The following is a 25,697-nucleotide window of genomic DNA, read 5'->3' on the forward strand; positions in this document are numbered from 1 at the left end:
CTGTCTCTGGATCTATTTTGTTCATCAGTCTATTCTGTTCATTAGATTCCACATATCCAGTCTGTTTAGAACCTTCAGAGGCTCTTGCGGGGGGTGTATTATGTTCCTGATGAATTTTCTCAAGTAAACTTTATTGTTAGCCTGTTTTTCCTGTGTCCCTGCTTATCTGTATCCTGAGTTCCTAGGGTGACTGGCACATGGCACCTGTTTAAGTTGGTTATATTGAAATTAGCATAAATGGAAGAATTTCTGAGGTCCCAATATGGGTCTCAAACTAGATAGGTAGCACACACTAGGTATAAACTGAACAACTGGCCTCTTGTTCACTAATCAGACTGCATGCTTCAATTAGTCCAGCCTTAGCCAGGCTTACTGTACAAAAGGATAGAATAAAGATTTACGGGCTAGAAATAATGGGGACAGCTGGAGTTTAAATGGGACAGTGCACAGGAGAATTTCAGACAGAGGGTGGCATGAACAGAAACGTCTATAATTGTGGATTGTTTTGTGCTGGGTCCCTAACCCGGATTTGTTTCCTCATGCAGCTAGGCCCTTGGTGCCCATTGTACAGCATGGCCCCTGATTGGTAAAGACACCTGTCTTCTAAAGAACGTATCTCTGACATTCAATCTGGTAATCTTACTAATAGTGAAGTCCTAAAACAGGTTTCCCCAGTTCAAACTATAGAAGGGTAGACATTATAGTTCCTAATGATGCTTGATGTTAAATTTAAACATTTTACGGTCATACACCTATAGAACTATATACTCCTTTTAACCCTACTTGTGTTTAGTATATTGGCCAAAGTCTACTAGGTTGGACTCTTTTAAGATAACACAAAGATAAGGTAAGGGTGTGTGTGTGTATTTTAAACTTTTTAATGTGGGCCTGTGTGTGAGAACCCGAGTTTCAAAGTGGAAAGTGTTAGCAGTAATAGAATCACATATAAGTCATATCTTCGAAAGGCACAGTTTAACTTATTTTCACATTTTCAAAGTAAGTGTTTTAAAAAACAAAGTTTAATGGCAGGACTTTGTTTTTGTTTTTAATGGTAGTTTATTTTAAAGATATCTCTACCCATATGTGCATCACTTTTCTTATTTGTATATAGAATTTTCTCAAATTCTTTTTTGCTGTTGTTAGTCTTCACCTGAGGATATTTTCCATTTTGGGAGAGGGAGAGGGAGAGAGAGAGAGTGGAAAAGAGAGAGGGAAAACACATCGAGGTGAGAGAGATACATCGATTGGTTGCCTCCCGCATGCGCCCCAACTGGGGCCGGGATTGAACCTGCAACCCAGATATGTGCCCTTGACAGAGAATTGAATGTGTGACCCTCTGGTGCGCAGGCCTACGCTCTACCCAGATATGAAGTCCAGGAGGAAGACAGAGCTAATGCTCTGCCAACCTATGACCACCTCTGTAAGAATGGTTAGCTCTTCTAATTTTCTGAGAACTCAGCTAGACACAGTACAAAACAGTAGTGCAGACTAATTTTGTAGCCAGTATTTTATTAATACAATTCTCTAACTAGAACCCAGTAAAAGTAAAACAAATATTTAAGAAAACATCCACAGAGTTCTTAACAAAATTACCATTGCGTGCTGACAATCTTGTTGGGGCTTAGAAATCCAGGCCACAGTGAAATACTCTACTGCATTTGGACCTTTATTCACAAAGGAGTAATCGTATTTCATAGTACATAAATTCTAAGAGTTTTGGGGTGAGGATTTTCTTATTCAAGGTGTCCAACCTTTTCACATCCTGGCCACCTATGAAAGGATAGGATTTGTGCATTTGTATGTGGCTGCCAGTAACCAGCCCAAGAAGGGCTTCCTGAGGGGAGCAACTTCTCAGCCCTTGGAACCGGAAGTTTTGTAGTCAGCGCGCTCCCAGCTGTGTGCTCTGCTGCAAACGTGTTACCAGTCCCCACGGCTCTGCTAGGGCAGCGTGTGCTCCACTATAGCACCAAGAGTCAAAACGGCTTTTAAAAACTTGTTTAGAGGCTCAGTGCAGTTTTAGTCTTCATTTCTCCTAAGTGTCCAAGCCTAATCATTTTTGTAATCTGAGCCTGTTTCAATAGCAAGTCAGGGCTTGGATATTGTCTGCACTCTGCTTAAGTGCACTGGTGCTTAAATACACCTCATAATGATCAATTTGGACAGTCTAAGAGTCTTATTTAACTAAAATAAAATCTTAAAAAGGGAACACCCTTCATTGAGGTGGTTTTTCTCTATTAGTTTGAATGTTAGCTATGGTATGAAACCTGAGGGCTAGACAAACAGGAATATTTTTCCACCCAGTTGTTTGGGATTCTTCCTGGCCACACTGATAAATGCCCGGGGAAAATATACATGTACTCCTATTTTTTCAAAATGCCAGTGCCCCATTAACCTAAGTGGTGGCTGAAATAAGTCTCATGGAAGGCATTTTTATGGCTGTAAATCTGACACTGGCATGGCAACCCTTTCTCCCTCAACCATGCCAACTTTGCTCTGAGAATACCATTAAAATTCCTTTTAGGTAATGTGAAATGTGGCCATTAGATCCGGGTGAGTTCAGAAGAAAGTAATTTCTAAATGGAAAACCTACAGGAGAATAAAGACACTCAGACAGTTCTGCTTTTAAGAATTAGAGTGTTCTGGATAAGACCAGCTTGCATTTTAATAACAATTAAGAGCTCATCAAGTTTGTTTTTTAAGGCTTACCTTGAATGAGTAAAAATAAAAATCCCTCACAAATCAAGTTTACTCTGTAGCCAATAGCCTACAATGAAATTTTAATCTTTCTTGCTCACATGATTTCTTTTCTTCTCTGTTCTAACTTTTCTCAGTTGAGCCTGTATGATAGAAAAAACAATCAGTATCTCTCCTCATGCCCTTATCTCACCCCAGTGAAAAGCAGGAGAAAAAGAATATGCAGATTAAAACAGAATACACATTCACTTGTTGTTATCAGGCGCATTTCACTCATTCTAGGACAGTCCCAGGGAAAAAAAAAAGGCAGGCGGGTTTGTAGACCGTCTTACCACGACACTCCAATTGTGCTGGGAGTGCCCGCTGCTGTTAGAAATACTCAGTCTGGACAATTTCCCTAAGGGAATGCGGTGTCTTGGCAGCCTGGGCAGTGCAGGCCCTGGGCTCCTTCATCAGGGCCAGCCCAGCACAGAGCTTGAGTTCGAGGCAGAGGTGCTGCTGCTGTTTCCCAGGTGAACAAGAAGCAGGTGAGTAGCAAGCACTCTCCTAAGACGGGTCTTTATTGGGTGGTGACAAGCTTCACAATCGTGCTGATGATGCGGGATCCTCGAGGACACATGCACAGGTCTATGCTCGGGTTCTTGATCTTATCCTGGAGGAGCTGGTCAAGCTCGCAGCGCAATTCCTTCACTAACTCCGCCACCTAAAAGGGAGTGCCATGTCAGTGGCGCGTGACCAACAGGAGAGGGAGATTATCAAAGGAAATGCCCGTTATCATTCTTTGAGACTCCTGGTATGAATTTTAACTTCATTGTGGGGTGGGGGTGGAAACTAAATACATTTTCATTCTAAAAATGCTTCTAAAAGTTCTTGACCCAACAATAGGTACATTCACTCACTGTGAGCTCGGATATACAAAATGGGATCCAATATAAAAAGGCTCCTCTATCCCATCTCATTGAAAGAATGGCTTTTATGTAGTGTTCTCCATATTAAAGCGTGGCCAACTTTTATAATTTGCTCCAAGAAGAGAAGCCGGAAAATGGAGAATTTAAAAAAATCTTTTAGCTTTGGGATACACTTTATGCTTTTGTGGGGAGAAAAACCACACTTTTATGTCACTTTGCTTGTGCTGATGTTTCAGTGGCACTGTAGATGTCTTCCCAACATCCGCCTTGTCCCTCCCCCATTGTTCGGCAACGTGTAGTCTGGACCCTGATCTAAATCCAACAGGCTCATGCCATCCTTGCCAAGGTGAATGGCTCAGGTAATCCCGGCCTTAGCGCCCATGACATTCCTTTGGCCATCAGAACTGGTTTAGGAAAAGAAGGTTCAATGGAACTTTTAGGAAAGGACGTGGTCTCCCCTCTGGACAGTATGCTGCATGAGGTCAGGCCTGGTGCCACCACAGCCATCCTGCTACCCACAGGTCAGCCAGGCTTTATCGCCATTGAGTTGCTGAACTGAATCTCCCTGCCTGGCCTTTCTGACCTGCACTGTCCAATATGGCAGCCAGCAGTCACCTGCGGCCAATCTAATGACCACATGAAACGTGGCTGGTCCCAAATGAACTATCCTGTGAAGGTAAAACACACACCAGAGTTTGAAGACTTAGTACGAAAACAGAATATAAAATATCTCAATAAATTTTTATATTGATTATGTGTTGAAATTAAAATCTCTTAGATGTATTAGGTTCCTTAATATAAAGATTAATTTGGCTTCTTTTTACTTTTTTAAATGTGGCTACTACAAAAATTGAAATTACATAGTGGCTCACATATTTCTATTGGATTGTGCTGCTTTAGACTTTACAGTTAAATACACCAGTATATTCCCTTTGAGTTGGTGTTTTTGCTTCTGGCAATGTAAGATTTCTAACAGATGCAAGTGTTAAGCTGAGTTTTTATTCCTTAAACATATGTACTGCCCCTTAAATGTTTTCTGCAGGCTCCACATAGTGCATAACTGAGACCTGAGAATAAAAGAATTCAGATCCATTACCTGTTTTTTTAATGGTAGAGGTAGATTCAGGGTTGATTTTTATTTATTTTTGCTCATCTATATTTTCTGATTTTTCTTTGGTGAGCACATTATTTGCATATCAATGAGGAAGGTCCAACATCTCACTCACAGCTTCGGTCCAGAATCGTCCACACCAGCCTGGGCTCCTCCTCTCAGGTGTGCTGCCGGAAGTCTTACTAAGGCTCTGCCCCTGGCGTCACTCCAGCCTCACCCTTTCTTAGTATCTTACTGCAGACACATCATTCACTCTTAACCAGCTGTTGTCCTTGGTCCCTGAAGGAATGCCCTATACTTCATATTATCAAATCCCTTCATGGCTTAAGACTCACAGGATGGCTCTATCCTTACCTGATGCGAAGCAGCCGCAAAACGAATCCAACCATCATCCAAGGAGACAACGAACTCTCCCCTTTGAAGCTGCACGTTCACTTGGCCTCCTCCAAACAAGACCAGCGGGTACACAGACACCATGCTGCAGTCACGGATGAACACCCGACTAGTTTTGATCTTCTCGTGGTACAGCAGGTAGGGGCTGTCAAAGTGTCTGACCTGGAGCAGAAAACCTCAGGTGATGACAGCAATGCCACTGGCAACATGAGGGGGCCTCCACCAGTCCCATGGATGCAAATACCACCTGTCGGTAACTTACAAAATCATCTCCAGTCTGTACCTTTCCAGACTTGTATGTGCAACTACCTACTTGACATCTCCACTTGGGCTCCAATAAGCGTGTCAAATTTCTTATGTTCAGAAGAAATTCCTGATTTCCCCTCCATGCAGTGCTCATTATCTAAGTAAACGGCACTCCCCTTCACCCCATTGCTCAAATCCCAAAGAGTCATCCTTGATTGTACTTTCCCCCTCACTCTATCTACATCATCGCTAAGTCCCGTCACCTTGCTAAGTCCTGCCAGCTCTATTTTCAAAATACATAAGGAGCTGACACGTTCTGACCGCTTCTATAGCCATCCCCTTGCGCAGTGCCTCCTAAGTACTCGCCTGCTCCTTTGCATCTTTACAGCTTCTATTCCGCACAGCAACCACAGAGATGGTTTAAAAACACAAATCCAGTTAACGGCTCAAAGGCTCCAATGATTTCCCACAGACAAAATCCCAGATCCCTGCCATGGCTCACAAGGTCCTACATGACCTGACCATTGCCTACTTGTCCCCATTCACCCGCCACCCTCACCCTAATCATCCCACTGCACTTCCTGGAACACACCAACATGCTCCCTCCCATGGTCTTCACCCTTATTTCCTCTGCTGGAATGTTCTCTTTAGGTACCTGCATGGCTCGCCCTTCCTGCCCTTAGGATTTGCCCCATGGTTTGCTCAGCAGAGCTCTTCCCTGACCACTCTACGGAAAACAGCCCCTCAGCCCCTCCCCTATCTCTCAATCTCTCTGACTGATTTCTCTTCATAACATGTGTCACCAAGCTGAGGTGGTTTGCTTGCCTATCTTAACCCAGTGATGCTGCTGGGCACAGCAAGTGACAGAGCATGTTTTGGCTGAACTTAAGGGACTGTGTTTCCCACCCCACCTGCCATATGTAACTGTGAGTATACCCTGCTATTCTGACCTGATAGTTCACTGATGAAGGGTGAATGTGAACATATCCATCGTTCTTGGTGACAAACTTCAGCTCATCTGATTTTGGTTGCATTCTGACAGCTCCGGTACTGGTCTTCTGAAACTTCCCTTCTGGGCTTTTCACCTAAACAACAGGTATTTGTAAAAATAGATATTTAAAATGTACATTTCCACTCAGGATGTATTCCTTGGCACAAAACCAGTCTTGTTTGAATGCCTTTGCTGTTTCTTCCCTCTATTTCTTAGTTTCCCTTTGAAAGCAATATAAGCATACTTTTTGCTTTTCTTTTCAAACCATCAAGAATGTGCCAGGTTGGCGTGGTTCGGTGATTGAGTGTTGACCTATGAACCAGGAGGTCATGGTTCGATTCCCAGTTGGGGCACATGCTCGGATGTCCCCACTGTGGTTCATGCAGGAGGCAGCCAATCAATGATTCTCCCTCATCATTGATGTTTCTTTCTCTCTCCTTCTCTGGAAAAAAAAAAGAAAAAAAAAGAAATGTGAATGTAGGTACAGTAGCACTGGGTAGCTATACCACATAGCAGCCACATGGGGGAGAAACTACATTGATATTTCAGGTCTGCACTAATTATCAGGTGCAGAGATTTGGAACCTGCTGATTATCAATCTCAATCCCACATTTCCAAATGAATTCCTTTCAAAACAGCAAGAAAACATTGTATGAATATAAAAAAAATCATATGAATAAACAGATTAGCCCATTTGAAAAAAAAATTGAAAAGCTATGTATACACACACATATATGAATTATATGTATTACAAAAATAATAAATGTTTCCTGTATAAATAACATATTAGGAAAAAAGGAAATAAAGACTTCCTGTAATCATCACATAATTAAGAAATAACTGGTATTATTTGATAAATATAATTTTAGTTTGTCTGTTAGATTTATGTTATATACTATATGTAGAAAACTAAACACAATATAAATACAAATGTACATATACACTGAAACTAATATAGGATCATTTTCTATAAATATACTTTTTAAACTTAATATATTGAGAACTTTTTCCTGTTTTAAAATATTTTCCTAAAACAAAATTCTTTTAAAAAAAAACCCCACATAATTCTTAATGGCAATATAGTACCTCATAATTTACCAATAAATTCTCCATTATTAGAAGTTTAGATTGTTCATTCTAACAGTTATAATTGCAAACATTTCCCTGGATGCATCTTTATGCATATACTAGAGGCCCGATGCACGAAGATTCATGCAAGAATAGGCCTTCCTTCCCCTGTCTGCTGGCACCGGCTTCCCTCTGGCACCCGGGACTCAGGCTGCTTCGCTCCTGCTGCCACTGCCACCCACTGGGGGCGTGCTCTGAGCTGTGCTGTGGCCACTGGGAGCACGCCCCCACCCCTGGTGTGTGTCCGCTGAGGGGGGGTGGTATGCAGTCCCCTCCTGCCCATCTGCGCACAGCTCCTCCTGAGCAGTTGTGATGCCCGGCTAATTTGCATATTACCACTTTATATATATAGATGCAATTATTTCTTAATAATAAATCTTTAGAAATGAAACTGCTATGTAGAAAGGATGTATCAATTTTATTCCTACCAAGAGTCTGAGAGTGTTCATTATGGGGGGCTTATGACAGTAAATTTTGTCACCTCATAACTACCCAAAATCCATATTTTACTTTAGGGTTCACTCTTGGTGTTATATATTCTATGGGTTTGGGTAAATGTATAATGACATGTATCCTTCATTATGATATGTATTATTCTCACTGCACTGCCCTAAAATCTACTATGCTCTGCCTATTCGTCACCTCTCCAACCCCCGATTTTATTTTTGTCTCCATGGTTTTGTTCCAAATGATTTTTTAAAAATAAATTTCAAATGATTTGAAAAACATGCAAGTACTAAGCAGAAAACGAACTATAAATCAGTGAATGTCAACTGAGAATTTAACAAAAAGTTAGAAGTGATTCAGTACTCCAACAAACTCAAATTCTAAAGTGACAAGGACTGGATAATGAGAACTCAGATGAGAGCCCAACAAGGGGTTTCCAGAAGTGTGTTGGCACAGGTGGTCCATGGCAAAGCACTGACTTGTTTGACTTTGTTCTTAGTCTAATTTTAGTCCAGGGAAAGGGCATAAGAGAAATGTAGTCAAATCAAGTTCCTATCTAACACAGAAGGATAGTTATTTAGGCATAGGTTTGCTGAGAAAGTAACATATATGTCCATTTTAATTCCTGGAATGTCATAATATGTCAGAAGGATTAAAGAAGCAACCCATTTTATACAATAAATGTTCTTGAACAATGCATCTAAACAGGTTAAGGAAGTGAAGTTTAGAAATATACACTAAGTTTAAAAGGCTGTGTGTGTGTTTGCATGTATGAGATGATTAATGCTATGACTTAACTTATATCCTTGGCTCCAAGTGAGACAAGTGGGAGAATCCAGGAAAAGCATTTTGTTACCTGCACTACATTTGGATACAGAGCAGCACACAGCATTGCTGATATCAGCTTGGGGTTCTCAGCATTTGAATTTGCCTGTGAGAGAAATGCAGCATTAATTTCATAAGTAATGTGGCTACGTTTGTCTGTGCCCTGGAATTTACCATTATATGTCATTTGATTTCTATCTTAAAACAGACAAAAGCTTCTAACTTCTATCCCTGTGCTAAAAAAATTGTATTTTCTAAGTGAAAAGTAGATCTATCGGAACACATTCACACAGGACCTGCTCCAAGAAGCCCATGAAAACTCTGCCCAGATTTCTGCAAAGCAGCTACAAGCCAGTGTTCCTAAGGCTCAGTAGAGAGAAAGATTCTGGTTCATGAGATGTTCACAGTCTCCAGAAAGTACTAACTTCACTTAGAACAGTGGCATCAGGTTCATCTTGAAGAAGTGTTCTTCCTACAGTTATACACAAAATTACTATTGGTTGGGAAAAAGCTGGTCTGATTTGAGAAGACATTATTGGAAAGTCGATTCTACCTCTTACGGATTTATCAAGAATCAGTGTGAAATTTAAAAAACAAAAATCCTCTGGTTTTATCAGTGTTAGCGGACACTCATTTGTGGAAAGAAGAAAACCAAGATTGCCACAAAACCGCTGCTCATAGGCTTAAGGGAAGGATGCCTACATGTGTTCCTGAGTTAAGATAGTACCCATGTGCGAATTAGAGAGAAATAAGGGCCAATTACACATTCTTTACCTCCTCTCCTGTGGCTTCCAGGATGCCATCTCCTCCCAGGGCCCTTTTCTCAATTTCTCTGGCTCTGAGTCCCTCCTTCGCAAAGCCTATATCTGATAACAGTTCAGTAAACTGTCGTTTGAGGCTGGCCATTTCCTGAAAGAAGTGGAGAGTGTTTAAGCAGGGGCATCAACATATCAAAGGTAAGTGGAGACAGTCTTACAATGATGAATGAGACAGGAACTCATTACTTCAGTGGACAGTAATGAGGCTCATATGGGTTCATCAAACAGGTCATTTCCAAAAAGGCAGTTTACATGTATGCAAACCAGCAGAGCTAAATAGTTACAGAGAAATCAATAAGCTACAAAAACCCCAAAGATCATTCATTTACCTCTAGATTACATTATAAAAATCATGTTCATTGGATTTTGGATTTTGGATAGGTCTGACGTTTCTGGAGATTCTCAGGTCAGGAAAAAATGCAGTTAATTTTGTTTGCGACCCAACTCCAGGTGACGCTGCCTAGCTCTTTCCTACCTGCAGCTCTGCTCAGGCCCTCTTAGTTCTTTACCTGAGCCTAGAGTGGTTGGTTCTGCATTCACCACTTTTCCTTTCGCTTACCTTGAGGTCTCACTGGCTCACATCTTTTCCTAGGAATAGGAACATTATTAACTGGTTTAGATTTAGACCCTCCTTTTTGTAGCTGAGCACAAGTATGAGAAAGAAAAAGCCCAAACCTCCTTCTCTTCTGGCTTCTGTTCAAATATAAGCTGCACATCAGACAACAGAAAAGGAGATAAAGACATCATGGGAACCGAGAGTGAAGCAACACTACCCTGTCTCTTGATGACAATGTGAGTGTTTTCTAGGAATGTCTCCAGTACATATGGAACATGGCAAAATATAACCCGGGGTTAAATATGCCATAAATAAATACATGGCTTTAACTGACATCTTGTTAAAGCAAGCTAGAGTTTAGGGAAAAGAGGGAACTCTATTTGATGGACCTCATAGAGCACAGCAAAATCTACATGTATCCTGGGGAAAAAAAGAGTAAGTAAATTTAGTAAAAATTGTAATTTAAAAGAAATATAATTTATACTTAAAAATCTTAATGACCAGAGGAAATATGTATTATTGCATCTTACATATAAAAATGTCCTTTAGATTAGTGACTCTAACTCTTGCTGTGTCAACCCAACAATGACAGTAAACAGATGCTGAGGCCCTACCCCGGGAGAGCCAAGGAAACTGGCATGGGGTGGAACCTGGGCATTTTTACTTTTTTGTTGTGAGCTTCCTCAGGTGAATCTAATGTGCAGCCATGACTGAAAAATTATTGCTTTTGATGTACTTATAATACAGCTAGAACCTTTGCTTTCTCAAAATGCCTCACTGAAGTACATCTAAAGGCAGATGAGAACGAAGGCAAATACTGGCATGCATGCATTGTTCCAGACACTGGGGATAGAGTGTTGGACAAAACAGGTAAGGATTCTGCTCTGATGGAGCTTCTGGGATAGAGAGATACATAATGTCAGGTTCTGGTAAGTACTAAGGACATTAATTTTGTGTTCTACTCCAGGCCATCTTTTAATATGAAAGTAACGTTCTCCCCCCTTCCAGCCTCAAAACCTTCAAGTAAAACTTACTCAAAGATGTGCACCACCCTAACTGGTTTGGCTCAGTGGATAGAGCGTCAGCCTGTAGACTCAAGGATCCCAGGGTTGATTCCGGTCAAGGGCATGTGCCTGCCACTTTGGAGGGGGATCTAGAAACACTGTCACAACAGAGGGCAGAGCCCTGCCTGCTACCACACAGAAGATGATACACCTTTTTCTTTCCTGTGTACTCATCATTGACATAGTAGCCTCTGAAGGGCATAAGGAAAACTCACGAGGAAAATCTGGTTCAGTATTCATTCTTTGGTTTTAGGAGGAGGATTGGGGGTAAGGATGCTCATAACCCACTTTGAGAACCTGCTAAAAGCATGATTCCTCTACCAAAATAAGGCACATATGTATAAGGATATGATTTTGCATACAATTTCAGGGGTTATGGACCCAGGTTGAGAATGCCTGGTAAAATTACTAAAAAAAACTGACTTCCAGTAAGCAGCAAGCTTCGGAGAGCCTATATTTCCCCGCCCTCCCCGTAAGTAAACACAAGCTCACTGAAAAAGGGAAAAGGTTTAGCACAGAAGGCTGATGTCATGCGCAGTTCAGGAGTCTGTCTCACACAGCTGGTGAAGCTGAGCATATTCCAGAAATACCATTTTCAATGTCAAGGCAGGACACACAAGATGAAGTTGCAGCACCCACTGACGTGCTACTACAATAGAAAATGAATGAGAACAAACTGCCACAGAAACGACTCACCTGGAGAACCCTGCCCGACAAGAAGTTCTGTCTGCAGTAATTATAACTTGTTCGCATACCTTCTTTCAGACTTAGCTGCCACCCCTAAATGTGGAAGAAAATCAAAATGAACTTTCTCTGTCTTTAGCACCAGCTCTGGAATAATCCTCAGCTATTAGGTTATATACTTACCTTATATGCTTGTAGAAGGGCCAGATAATCACTGTTTGCGAACGCAAATTCTAACTTTTTCTGGTTAGCTTCCTCTTTTTTATCCCAGGGAGACACCTAAGTGAGGAACATCAGATTTAAAGGACACATTTTACCTCTGGTTTCACATGGACTTTCCTACTGCTGAAGCAAGGTGCCCTGGGAAGTGTGTGTGTGGCACAAAGAGTACTCAGATTGTGGCTGATTATAGGCATTACGGGCAAGCTCCTGCTATTTGCCCTTGTGAGTCTGTCTGCCCACCCCAAATAAGCTCTACTAGGTCTTTTAGTTCCTGGTGGCAAGATGTCATTAAAGAGGCACTCATTCTGAAAGCTATATCTGAAATCTAAAATTCTAACTTTCCAAACACCTTCCTTTTTAGGAGGGCTGGTGGGAAAAGGATTATATTTGGGAAATTAATATTACGTTTACAAAACCCAGCAAAGGGCAGATGCTTAGTTTAGGCTAAGGATGACATCAGTATTTGTAATGAACATTAATATTTCTGTATTCCAATAAAACAAAGCAGCCAGTGAGAGGCTTATTTAGACAATTTGAGACAGAGGTCCTACTCACAACAATACCGACCCACATGCCCCTGAGTAAGCTACTTTACCCACTCAGGTCCTTGGTTTTGTCGTTTGTTGTTAAATGAGGGGAGTGAACTAAGATCTTTTTGCAGATCTATGTGTTTACAATTTTATGAAGTATAACATTAAAGCTGAGTAAGATGGTACATTAATCTATTCCCCGATCTCTCTGAGATAAGCCACGGTGAAAAAGGCCGAGTGACACCCTACCCAACAACAGCAGAATATCCATTCTTAAGTCCACATGACACACTCTCCAGGACAGACTATATGGTTGGCCATAATTCAAAGCTTAATAACCTTTAAAGGGCTAAAATAATACAAAGTATGTTCTCTGACCTTAATAGAATGAAATTAGAAATCAATAATGGAAACAACTGGGAAACTCATAAGTATGTGGACATTAAAGAACACATGCCTAAATAACCAACTGGTACCAGAAAAACTAAAAACAGAAATCAGGAAATATTTGAGACAGAAACAACCACAAATGTCCATCAAGTACTGAATGCATAAATAAAACGTGGTATATTCATACAAAGGAATATTATTTGGCCATAAAAAGGATGAAGTACTGATGCATGCTGTAATATAGATGAATCTTAAAAGCATTATACTAAGTGAAGAAGCCTGTCAGAAAAGACCACGTATTATATTATTTCATCAATATTAAATGTCCAGAAGAGGCAAATCTATAGAGACAGAAAGTAGACTGGACTGGAGTGGATAGGAGGATTAAAGAGAACTGGGGAGTAATAGTTATGGGATCTCTTTATGAGGTGGTAAAATATTCTAAATCTGACTATGGTGATGACTGCACACAGTATTAAAAACTAATGAGTTGTACACTTTGGATGAATTATCTATAATAATAAAAGCATAATATGCTAATTAGACTGGACGTCCTTCCAGATGACCTTCTGAACAAAGCTGTGGCGGGCGAGGGCTGAGGCAGAGGCGGCCACTGCAGTGGGCAGGGGCTGAGGCAGAGGCGGCTGCGGGGGGTCCGAGCTGCTTGCATGAATTCTGTGCATCAGACCTCTAGTATTTCAATAAAGCTGTTAAAAAAAAGAAGTGGTCCAATGCATTTACTCCCTGATAAAATCATGCAGAGGTACCTTTTATTAGTACTTGTTTGCATTTTCTGATTTTCCTATAATGAGCAAGTTTAGCAAGTTTTTTAATTAAAAAAATTTAGATTATTTTAATAAGTTAGATCTCCAGCTCTTCATCTTCATTTGGGGTATGGATTTATTTGAGGGTCAAATAAAAGTTATAGACACTGTACCCTGAAAAGTTCACATACAAATACAAGAAAATTTTTAGGGGGCTAACATAACCCTGTAGCCCCACAGTCCCCTTAGAGACCAATGGACTCTAGTTTATTTTATTTTAATTTTTAAATGTATTTTTATATATTTAAAATGACAGAGAGAGAGAGAGAGAGAGAGAGAAACATCAATGGTGAGAAAGAAACATTGATTGGCTGCTTCCTGCACGTCCCTCACTGGGGATAAAGCCTGCAACCCCGGCATGTGCCCCCACTGGGAATCGAACCATGACCTCCTGATTCATAGGTCGATGTTCAACCACTAAGCCACGCTGGCGGGGCCTGGACTCCATTTTAGATGAATGTTGTTTACTTACAAAAGGAGACTTAAAAGCCAAACTGGCAGCGATGGTGAGAGCAGGATCCAAACAGCGGAAGATAGACCCAAATAGCATCAGTTTGCCAATTCTCACATCCACAGGCAGAGAGGCTAAATGATACCCAAGGGGGGTCAGTTTTTCATCTGTAGTTAATGCTCCCAAGTCTCGTAATCGTATTTTTGAGGCACGAAGAGAATCAGGGTGTGGTGGTTCAATGAGCCGAGAGAACACCGATTGGAGATTATGAGTGTTAAACATTTCCAAAATTTTAATTCTGGGGAAAAAAATAATTTGACAATTTTATTTATGATGGGATCACACCAAGAAATAAGCTTCTTTCTTGAATAAAAATTTATATATATATATAAAAGCCTAATATGCAATGTGTCCCCTCGGGAGTTCGATCACTTGCTATGACGTGTGCTAACCACCAGGGGGCAGCGCGGAATGAAGGAAGCCCTGGCAGGCAGCTGCTAGGGACTCTGCCGTGCATGAATTTTGTGTACAGGGCCTCTAGTAGTTTATAATTTCTTAGATATATGCTTTCATAAGCCAGACAATGTTGGTTTAAAAAAAAATCTCTTATGTCTCCTCATTCTCCAGCAATAAATTGCAGAAACACATTCAGATTCTAAAATTTATTGAGATTAAGAAAATTCTCTCTAAAAACTTTCAAAATGCTTCTTTCCGTAAGAGTGGAATCAAATCATGAAATAAAATTGGAATGATCCACTTATTCTTTCCCACATCTGAAATTGCATAATAATTGTTTCTAAAATCAATCTGCACTGTGTCCTGACTTTTCACAGCTCTTGAAAAGCTATTGTTTTACATTATGAATTTAAGCATTTTTCAGAGGAGAAAAATCTTACATTTCTTTATTTCACTTATATGCATTTCCTTTTTAAGCTTTGAACCTATCACATAGATGTTTCATTTTAACATATGCCTTGACAGTAATCCACTTAAATTTTTATTTAGCAAAAAATAAATAAATAAATAAATAATAATAATAATGAACCATGTTGGCCTATAGAATTTACCTATTTCCCCACTGTCGTATTTGCGTTGTTTTTAAATCATATGTGCTACATATATAACATTTCCCCTTCTCATACTCCCTCAAGGGTCAATCAACTTCAAAGCTCTCCAATCCCTTCACTGCTCTTCATTGCATTGTTACTACCTTAATTCAAGGCATCTGCTTGCCCAGTTTCTTGCCCAGTTTCTTCACCATGAACACTTGTTTCCTACAGTACCCCTGTGCTTAGCCCAACCCCTGGCAAATGGTAGGCTCTTAAAATAAATTTGCTGGAGAAAAGAAGAGCTATAACATCTTTACACAAGTAACTTTTTTCCTTTGTGTTACTATTTTATGGGCATACTCCCTCAAAGTGATGAGTGGGTCTAAAGGCATGGACAGTTTTAGAGTTCTTGTATAATGCCAAGCAAATTTTCAGAAAGGTTGAACCATAGATTTCCCAATTGCAGTAATGTTGAGTTTGATCATTCATTCATTAAATTCCATTTTATCATACTTATTCTTATTTGTTCGTCTGGTAAATAATGGAGTTTTAAGTAGTTTTTGTTCACTTTACTCTACCTGATAATGAGGCTGTTGATTTTTCCATGTGATGATTTAATATTGATGGAACCTCTAACTTATTCTCAATAAGTTAGATTCCTTTTCTGACTCACAAAGGTATTATTAAGGTCTATTATAGGACTATCCTCTCCAATGTAACAGATCTTTATGTGCAGAAACTTAAAAGGAATGGTATAGGTAACACTGAAGAGCTCTTTGCATGTCCATTCTCAGCAAAATGTCTCCAACTAAGAAAAAGAAAACATGGATGTACCTTAGACAGAGCTGTTCCAATGGCACTCTTTGTATTTCTGGCAGCTGCTGCTTTAAAAGCTGGTGACTGAAGTGATGGCTAGTGAACAAATGGAAGCAGACCCCAGATGCAACACGACCAGCTCGACCTTTTCTTTGCAGAGCATTGGCTTGAGAGACAAAAGTATCCTCTAGACTTTCCATCCCTTTGCTGGCATCATATCTATAAAGAAAAATAAAATGTCAGAAAGGGCTATTTTATAAAGACATGGCCAAGACTCGACTTAGCATGGAGATTAAATGAAACACCTTCTATCTGTAGGACAGTGTCCTCTGTGTTCTGCGATAGTTGAGTCCCTGGCAGGAGATTAGTGCTACTTTAAAGGGTAATGAACGCTACTACATAAATCTATTTAACTCTTCTCTTTTTAAAAAAAATTTTCATCTTTATTTTTGACAAATAAAAATTGTATATAGTTAAAGTGTACAATGTGATGTTTGGATATATGTAGACTTTGTGAAATGATTTCAATATCAAAGTAATTAACATATACCAACTTCCATATCAATGCTTTTTCATTCAAGCACATGTAAAGCATATAAAAAAAGGAGGATAACTAATCACTTCCAAAACCTTAAACTTTCCATCTCCGTCTGACTTTAAGAGTATGAACTGACTATAGACTCGCTCATATATCTATATCCAGTTTTCATAAAATATTTTTTCAAACACAATCCATGTAGTTTAATAGCATTAACTATTAAGAGCTTTGTCATTCTAATGAGGCCTCTTTAGCCCCTCCCTTATCCTGCCAAAAGATAATACCTCTTTTCTTTCATTTTCCCAGAATCGATGACATAGACAACATCATCAATGGTTATGGATGTCTCAGCAATGTTGGTGGAAATTATAATCTTAGTTACACCTACAGGAGGTTTTATAAACACAGCTTGCTGCTCTTCACTGGATAAAGATGAATGAAGTGGGTGAACAACACATCTGAAAGGCAATAAAAGCACAGTGAGTGTTCTAGTGTAAATGCTAAAATTGGACTACAGTGGGTGGATTTCTATTTTTTTTTTAATTTTTTTAAAAATATATTTTATTGATTTTTTACAGAGAAGAAGGGAGAGGGATAGAGAGTTAGAAACATCGATGAGAGAGAAACATCGATCAGCTGCCTCCTGCACGCCCCCCAGTGAGGATGTGCCTGCAACCAAGGCACATGCCCCTGACTGGAATCGAACCTGGGACCCTTGAGTCCGCAGGCCGACGCTCTATCCACTGAGCCAAACCGGTTCGGCCTGGATTTCTATTTAACCATCACACCAAGAATCAGCAGCTTCCCCATCGCCCACCACCCACCCACAGGGCTCAGCTCTTCTGAATGGGAAGGTGCTTTCTGATTCTGACAAAGTATTTACTCATCATATGAAACTAAAAACCTTGCATCAACTTGGGGGAAACTGGAGTGTAATTCAGTGGTAAATAATCAAGAAGACTAAATAGTTGACATTTTACAAGAGCACACATTCATTTTTTCCCCTACTTTTAAATCCAGAGCACGAGAGGCAGAGACAGTGATGGACACTAAGAAATTACATTCTTATATTTCTAGGGAGTTTTCACCTGTCAAGTAGTTGTCTCCTTCAATATGAAGACACACCTAATGTTTCTTTCCACCAGAACAGAAATTACTGAAAATTATTTTTTCTCAAAATGGGATCATTTCTTTGTTGTTACTAACACTGTCTTCTCCCGTGCCCTGTATCTGGCAACTAGAACTACATGCAAATTTGCTGAGTCACTATGCTAAGTGAAGAGAAATATTTTTATTGAATGGCATGGGAATGACTGATTTTCTGGAACAAACAGGTTTGTCTATTTCCAGCTGGCATAAACAAATGTATTCTAGAGGAGTGACAGCAGAATCTAAAGAAGGTGATGACTGTAAAAAGACCTTTCTGGTTACTCTTCTTTGCATATAACTGCAATAGAGATTGAGGATACAGGAAGCAATTAACTTACCGATAACTACGTCTGTTGTTGAAAAGAGAATTAGACTGTAGCTGTTCATAAAGCATTTTGATTTCTGCCAATCCCGGTAAAAATACAAGTATAGCACCTGGGTATATAAAGAGAACCAATCAGATAGAGGCAAAAAGGGAAAAACTAACAGATTATAAAGCTATTTTTAATGAAAAAAAAAAGCAATAATCTGAGATTTTTCACTTTGTTTTCTTGTAAAGTCCCAAGGAATTAATAGATAACAAACTTTCAAAATATATTTTCTGACTAAATTACTACAAGATAAATGGGATATTATCTTTCTGCAACAGGAAAAACAGCAGAGTGGGAAAATATAATGCCTTAACTTATACAAGTATCATTAGCAAAGCTCATTAAACATATTTCTTCAGTGCACTGGTCACTGACATTTCTATAGGAAGATTATCCTTCTCGTCTGTTAAGGCAGGAAAACTCTTCTTTCTATTACTAAAAAATACCCATAAACATTTGACTGAAAATGAAACAAGAAACTATAATTTGCTTGCCAACCTGGTAATCTAAATTTAGACATATGTGGAAATGTAGCACATTAAATAACCATGCCATTTAATGGTTTATGGGCTTAAAAAACAAATCCTCACCCAGGACTATATTTTATAGATTATTTAGAGAGAGAGAGGAAGGGAGGGAGGGAGACAAGGAGGGAAGGAGAAAGAAAGAGCTAGATTATCCGTTGCCTCACGTACATGCCCTGACTGAGGACTGAACTCACAACCTAGGTATGTGTCTTGACTGGGAATCCATGTGACGACACCCCGATCAACTGAGCCACACCAGCCAAGGTGGTTTATGGGCTTTTAAATTTGACATTAAAGAAAATAAGCAGTGATAATTGATTATATAGTATATTTCTGAAGAGCAATCACTCAGTGATAGTTACCTTCTTCCATGCTTTATTCGGAGAGGAAATTGGCACACATCTTTAATCTCACAAATATTTATTGGGTACCTATGTCACCTCTGTGCTAGGTACAATGGGATATAAAACAAAGATCTGTCCATAAGAACTCCTGACCTGTTATTTATTGCAGTTATTCTCCCCACTAAATAAGTAAGGAAACTATCCTATATAATCCTAGATAATAAAACCATAATATGCTAAGTGTCCGACCGATTGGTCGACTGCTCTACCAGTCGCTATGACGCGCACCAACCACCAAGGGCCAGACCAATCGGGGCTGGGCAAGAGGGCCGGGCATACCCTGGAGCCCTCCCGTGGTCACTCCCCAGCCAGCCGGCCCTCACTGGGACTGGGTGAGATGGCCCCAATTGCTGGCTGGGCCAAGGGACCCCACCCGTGCACAAATTCGTGCACTGGTCCTCTAGTCTATATATATAAAAGGCTAATATGCTAAGTGTCCAACTGTCTGACTGGTCACTATGATGCACACTGACCACCAGGGGGCAGACACTCAATACAGGAGTACCGAGCTGCAGTGACTTGGCAGCGGTGGTTCTCGGGTGATGCACCTGGAGACCAGAGGGGAGGGAGTCCAATTCCTCACGGGGTCATGCAATTCCACCTTCGGCTGTGGGTTATGTTGTTGTTGGGGACACTGTCAGCCTAAATCTGGTTTACTGCACACTTGCATTTGCATTCCACACCCTGTACGATAGCAACTTTGCAGAGTGCCCTCTTGTACTCTGGGACCCCTCGGGGGATGTCGGAGAGCTGGTTTTGGCCCGATCCCTGCAGGCCAGGCTGAGGGACCTCACCTGCTGGAGGGATGCCGCTCACTCGGCAGACGCTGGGGAGGGACTGCAGGAGGTTGGCTCCAGGGCCTGTCTCGCCCAGCCCGCCCCAGCGGCCACCTTCTAATTAATTTCCTTTCAATGTGCACAAATCCATGCACCAGGTCACTAGTATTACAGTGGGGCCTTGACTTACGAGTTTAATTCGTTCTGTGATGGAGCTCATAACTCAAATTACTCATATGTCAAATCACTGTGACGTTTGCTGTGCCAACTAGTGGTGGGGTATCTGAAGCTGGCTCATAACCCCAATTTTTTTGAGCTCACAACTCAAAGCAAAAAATCAGCCGAGAGACGGCTCGTATCTCAAAAAAACTCGTTAGTCGGGACACTCGTAAGTCAAGGCCCCACTGTATTACAAAAATGAAACTCTGAAGAAGGGTGAAGGTATGTTTTTGAGCTGGTTTTAACACTTCATAGTATACAAAGCATGCTCACAGACATGATTTCATTTGATCCTCACAGCCACCTTAGAATGACCCTGTAACTTGGCCAGGTCACAGAGTCAGTAAGAGTGGAGCTTGGACACAAACCTAGGGTTTCTGGTATCAGACCCATTCTCTTTCCATTACATACTGCATGTTCCTCCCTACTAAAATACCACACCATTTAAGAGTGGTACGATAATCTACACAGATGAAAGAAAATATTTTGTCCATATATTTATGTCTTCTGATCTGTTCTGCCCTCATGGCTTGGCCATCTATTTCAGGGATATCTGTAATAATCACTTTACCCAAGGTTATGGAGTTCCTGAGTAGCACAGCTGGGGTGTTTATCAGACTCTAAAGCTGTTCTCTTAACCCCAATGCCCTTTGGCCTTGGTGTGCAAAGTCTTCATGAAATTCAAACACTCACTACTAGGCTCCCATTTAGCCAGGGCCTGAGTGGGTAACAACGGATCATCCAGGCCTTCTGTTCGGTTTTCTTCCTTTGGGACTTTGTATTGTTAGCATCTTTTTGTTTGGTGAGAGCAAGAGTGAAGAGCAAAAAAAGCGGGTGAACCTCAAAAGGTAAAAGGTAAAATTTCTCCTGAAAAGCCTAACAAGCAACTTTACATATAACTGGGGTGGGCTGAGGGCTCCAGGAAGGGAGGTGCCCATGATCTCAGGAAGTAAGCTCCTTCCCTTTTGCCATCTTACACATAAATGGAGACAAGAAGCAGTTACCTGGGGGGTAGGAGTGCTTTCCCTCCACAATCCATTCTAACAAGGCCTCGATTAATTCAAGATTAACCTTTTCAAAATCCATGATGGACATCGTTTTGATGACTGATTTGCTAACCCCTGAAAGAAAGGTAAAAAACCAGGATAATTATACCTTATTGAAGATATATGCCTGGGAACTAGGTGAGTGTCTTGATGTGATTTAACAACACAGATGTTAACATTTGTTGTACTAAAATGAATTTTGTTTCTTTCAGTTTCTCAGAACATACATGCTTACTCAAAAAACTTCCTGCTTGAACAATGACCCAAACAGCAAGCTCCTAACCCTGCTGGGAAGGTCCAGATATGCCACTTTTTTTTTCTTTTGGTTAATCCTCACCCGAAGATATCTGTTCATTGATTTTAGAGAGAGTGGAAGGGAAGGGGAAAGGCAGAAATAGAAACATTGATGTGAGAGAGACGATTGGTTGCCTCCCACATGGGCAGGCGGACGCACTATCCACTGAGCGAAATCGGCTAGGGTGAGATAGCCACTTCTTTTCCTCCTTCCTTCCCCTATTTATCTACCACACACTTGTTGACAATTTCAGTCCTAGAAATAAAACTCCAAGTCAAATACATTCTAGAAATCTCTTCCAGATTTAACCAAGTCATAGTCTGTCCAGGTAACATTAACCCATGGAAATTAATGGACAGAAATCACAACTTTCATCAGCATCTTTACAACAGAGACTCTTAACCTTTTGGTTCACTTGAGAAAATGATAAAAGTTATGATCTTCTTTGAAACATACATGTGATTCCAATGGCTTCACCAATATCTCTGAAGTCTATCCATAGACTTTCAGGTTAAGGGTCTACAATTTCCTTTTAATTTATCTGAGGCCTAATAAAATATACAGGTCCTGAGGTTGCATTATAAGCCCCAGCTCTGTGAAAAACAAGTATCATGGGGAGATAGCTCCCCGAAGACTGCTGCGCTTTCCTCTTGGGTCCTCCTAATGGTCTATCACCCTAAGTACAGCCTAATTGGGACAAAATAACTGCAACTGGTACCGAGGAAGGGAATGCTAAAAAGTTTGAAGAAGCAAAAAAGCAGTTTCTAAACAATGCTTTTCTAGGCTCTGTTGGTTAAACATGAAAAGGAAGGAAGAAATAGGCTACATAAATAAGGGTGTGGTTGGGTGTGGAAGGCAGAGAAGGAAGCATTTCTAGTTGTCAAGGTTCCAAACAGACTTTTCAAAAAGGAAAAAGGATTAACTAATTGCACAAAGAGGAAGAGATGTGAAAAACATTTTTTTTTTATATTTTGGCAGTTTTTATTAATCAATTATATACTTTAAAGGACTGATTTTTTTTTAACTAGAAAAAAATTTAAAAATTGAGCTTGGGAACATATTTAATTTTCTGAAAAGTGAAAGAGCACTGAGATCAACTAGATCAAGTATTTTTTTTACAAGGACAGGGAGGCTCAGAGAAGCTAAACCACCAGCCCAGGACCCAACAGAAACTAGTGGCAAAGCGGGGTTTTCTGGCCCAAAGCTGCCATCCTTCTTTCTTAGAAAGGAAGTCTTAGAAGTGCTTCCTGAACGCTGGTAACCTCTATGTTTGAAATTAGAAAGGCATTGCTTAGATCCAGTCATAACTCTTTTCTTTCTTTATTGATGAAGGTATTACATATGTGTCCTTATCCCCCCATTGCCTCCCCACACCCCACTCATGCCCTCACCCCCCTGGTGTCTGTGTTCATTGGTTGGGCTTATATGCATGCATACACGTCCTTTGGTTGATCTCTGCCCCTTACCCTCACCCTCCCCTACCTTCCCACTGAAGTTCCAGTCATAACTCTTAAAAGAAAATTCTAAAATTTCAAAAGAAAAACCAGCCCGGCTGGTGTGGATCAGTGGTTTACATCACTAACAATAAGACAAATCAACATTGTGTTTCCTGATATGATGTACTGAGAAGGACTCAAAATTGTTTCTGTGGTTTTCTAACCAAAAATGCATCACCTAAATTGAACCATGGGGAAATATTAGACAAACCCAAATGGAGGGACAGTCGACAAAACTGGCCCAAACTAAAAAAAAAAAATGTGTCAAAGTCATAAAAGAAAAATAAAGGACATTTTTTCAGATTAAAATAAAAAACAAAAATAAAAAAGCTAAAGGCACATGACACCTCCCACATACAATATGTAATGCTGTGTTGGATCCTGGACCAGGAAAAAATAACAATAAGGGACACTATTGAGATATTTGGCCGAATTAGAATATGGACTGTTAATTAAATGTTAGTATCACTTAAATGCCTTCATTTTGAGTATGTCCTATGCTTATGTAAGAGAGTGTCCTTATTCTTAGGAAATACATACTGAAATATTAGAGGTTAAGCAGCATCATAGCTGCAACTTAGTGTCAAAAGGTTCAGGGAAAAAATATGTACATAGAGCAAATGATAAAACAAATGAAGCAAAATAATAACAACTGATGAAATGGGGTAAAGGATATAGGAGTTCATTGTCTTTTTTTTTTAAATTATTTTTATTGATTTCAGAGAGAAAGGAAGGAGAGGTAAAGATAGAAACATCAATGATGAGAATCATTGATTGGCTGCCTCCTACATGCCTCCCAGGATCGAGCCAGCAACCCTGGCATGTGCCCTTGACCAGAATCGAATCCAGGACCCTTCAGTCTGCAGGCTGATGCTCTATCCACTGAACAAAACCAGCTAGGGCTCTTTTTTTTTTTTAATTTAAAAAATATATTTTATTGATTTTTTACAGAGAGGAGGGAGAGGGATAGTTTAGAAACACTGATGAGAGAGAAATAACGATCAGCTGCCTCCTACACACCTCCCACTGGGTATGTGTCTGCAACCAAGGTACATGCCCTTGACCAGAATCGAACCCGGGACCCTTCAGTCTGCAGGCTGACACTCTATCCACTGAGCCAAACCAGTCAGGGTCATTGTATAGCCCTACAAACTTTAATTTTGAAATAATATCAAAATAAAAAATTACAAAATACTCAAGAATATAATTTAGCCCTGACTGGTTTGGCTCAGTGGAAAGAGCGTCAGCCTGCAGACTGAAGGGTCCCAGGTTCGATTCCAGTCAAGGGCATGTACCTTGGTTGCAGACACATACCCAGTGGGAGGTGTGTAGGAGGCAGCTGATCGTTATTTCTCTCTCATCAGTGTTTCTAACCTATCCATCTCCCTCCTCTCTGTAAAAAATCAATAAAATATACTTAAAAAAAAAAGAATTTATATTTTACTACCTCCTAATTTTCCTATACTGAACACATTTCTTTTAGAAAAAACCCACTGGTAAATATCCTATCTAATAAAGAGGTAATATGCAAATTGACCATCATTCCAACACACAAGATGGCTGCCCCCATGTGGTCAAAGATGGCCAGCAGGGGAGGGCAGTTGGGGGCAATCAGGCCGGCAGAGGAGCAGTTAGGTGTTGATCAGGCTGGCAGGGGAGTGGTTAGGGGCAATCAGGCAGGCAGGCGAGCGGTTGGGAGCCAGCAGTCCCAGATTGTGAGAGGGATGTCCGACTGCCTGTTTAGGCCCGATCTCACTGGGCAGTCGGACATCCCGCGAGGGGTCCCAGATTGGAAAGGGTGCAGGCTGGGTTGAGGGTCACACACCACCCTCCTTCCTGTCCCCCCGCCGCCCTGCACAAATTTCACGCACCAGGCCTCTAGTAATAATTATAATCTAATATGCATTGGAACTGCTCTTTTTCTAAGTTTAAGGTTGTTTTGATGAACTAAAGGTAATGTAACTATAAAACAAGAGCCTCATCATTCTCCTTCAGGATCATGGTGCGGGAATAAAACTACAGCTGACCCTTGAACAACATGGGGGTTAGGAGTGCCAACACCCTGCACAGTCGAAAATCCATGCAACTGCTGACTCCCCTAGGAATGAACTACTAATAGCCTCTGTTGACCAGAAGCCTAACCGATAACATCAACAGCCAATAACACATATTTTGTATGTTATATGTATTATATACTATATTCTCACAATAAAGTAAGTTAGAGGAAAGAAAATGTTTTTCTGAAAATCATAAGGAAGAGAAAAAATACATTTATACATTTATCACATTTATTTAAAAGATACGTCTATTAAGTGGCCTCGCATAGTTCCCACTGGTGTTTTCAAGGGCCCACTGCAGCTATCCTTGGCACAACTGCCCTATCCCCCCCGGAAGCACGTACCTTTATAGCGGGCCAGGAGCTGCTTAAAATCTAACTGCTGATCTGGCACTGCATCTCTGACAGAATCCTGATCCTGGAGGTGAAGGGAAAGCCTCAGGTCTTCCTCGACTTCTTCAAACGCAGTCCTGCTGCGCCTTGCTTTAAGCTTCTCCTTTGACATCTGTTTCATGGAGCGCATATATGGGCTCCCATCCGGTATCACGTACCTGAGGGAGGAAGGCAAAGGAATGTGTATGTGGGTCTGCTGGTGAACGAAAACATTCACGGTTTTATGTGCTTATTCAGCAGAATGTTGCTGCTTCTAATTGTGGTGCCATTCTTCCACCAG

The 25,697-nt window shown here is 40.6% G+C and overlaps 1 protein-coding gene across 2 annotated transcripts in view; it reads right to left on the reverse strand.

The window, feature by feature from the left end:
* Nucleotides 1-1,489: 1,489 nt before the first annotated feature.
* The window catches only part of DHX57 (DEAH-box helicase 57), a 44,460-nt gene continuing 20,252 nt past the window's right edge, over nucleotides 1,490-25,697 (reverse strand). The window contains exons 12-25 of one of the 2 annotated variants that reach the window (XR_001512562.1): nucleotides 25,370-25,575; nucleotides 21,136-21,252; nucleotides 18,173-18,269; nucleotides 16,970-17,143; nucleotides 16,166-16,366; nucleotides 14,304-14,580; nucleotides 12,049-12,144; nucleotides 11,878-11,961; nucleotides 9,518-9,652; nucleotides 8,775-8,849; nucleotides 6,303-6,437; nucleotides 5,068-5,268; nucleotides 3,027-3,397; nucleotides 1,490-2,837 (exon numbers count right to left, since the gene is read on the reverse strand). Coding sequence is in view for 1 of the 2 variants with exons in the window: in XM_006755925.2 (XP_006755988.1) it covers nucleotides 3,254-3,397; nucleotides 5,068-5,268; nucleotides 6,303-6,437; nucleotides 8,775-8,849; nucleotides 9,518-9,652; nucleotides 11,878-11,961; nucleotides 12,049-12,144; nucleotides 14,304-14,580; nucleotides 16,166-16,366; nucleotides 16,970-17,143; nucleotides 18,173-18,269; nucleotides 21,136-21,252; nucleotides 25,370-25,575 (1,942 nt within the window). In the remaining variant the exon portion in view is untranslated. Of the gene's footprint in view, nucleotides 3,398-5,067; nucleotides 5,269-6,302; nucleotides 6,438-8,774; nucleotides 8,850-9,517; nucleotides 9,653-11,877; nucleotides 11,962-12,048; nucleotides 12,145-14,303; nucleotides 14,581-16,165; nucleotides 16,367-16,969; nucleotides 17,144-18,172; nucleotides 18,270-21,135; nucleotides 21,253-25,369; nucleotides 25,576-25,697 lie in introns of both variants that reach the window. The other variant, XM_006755925.2, reaches the window with a different exon arrangement.

This window comes from Myotis davidii, unplaced genomic scaffold (genome assembly GCF_000327345.1).
Source record: "Myotis davidii unplaced genomic scaffold, ASM32734v1 scaffold151, whole genome shotgun sequence".
NCBI lineage: Eukaryota > Metazoa > Chordata > Mammalia > Chiroptera > Vespertilionidae > Myotis > Myotis davidii.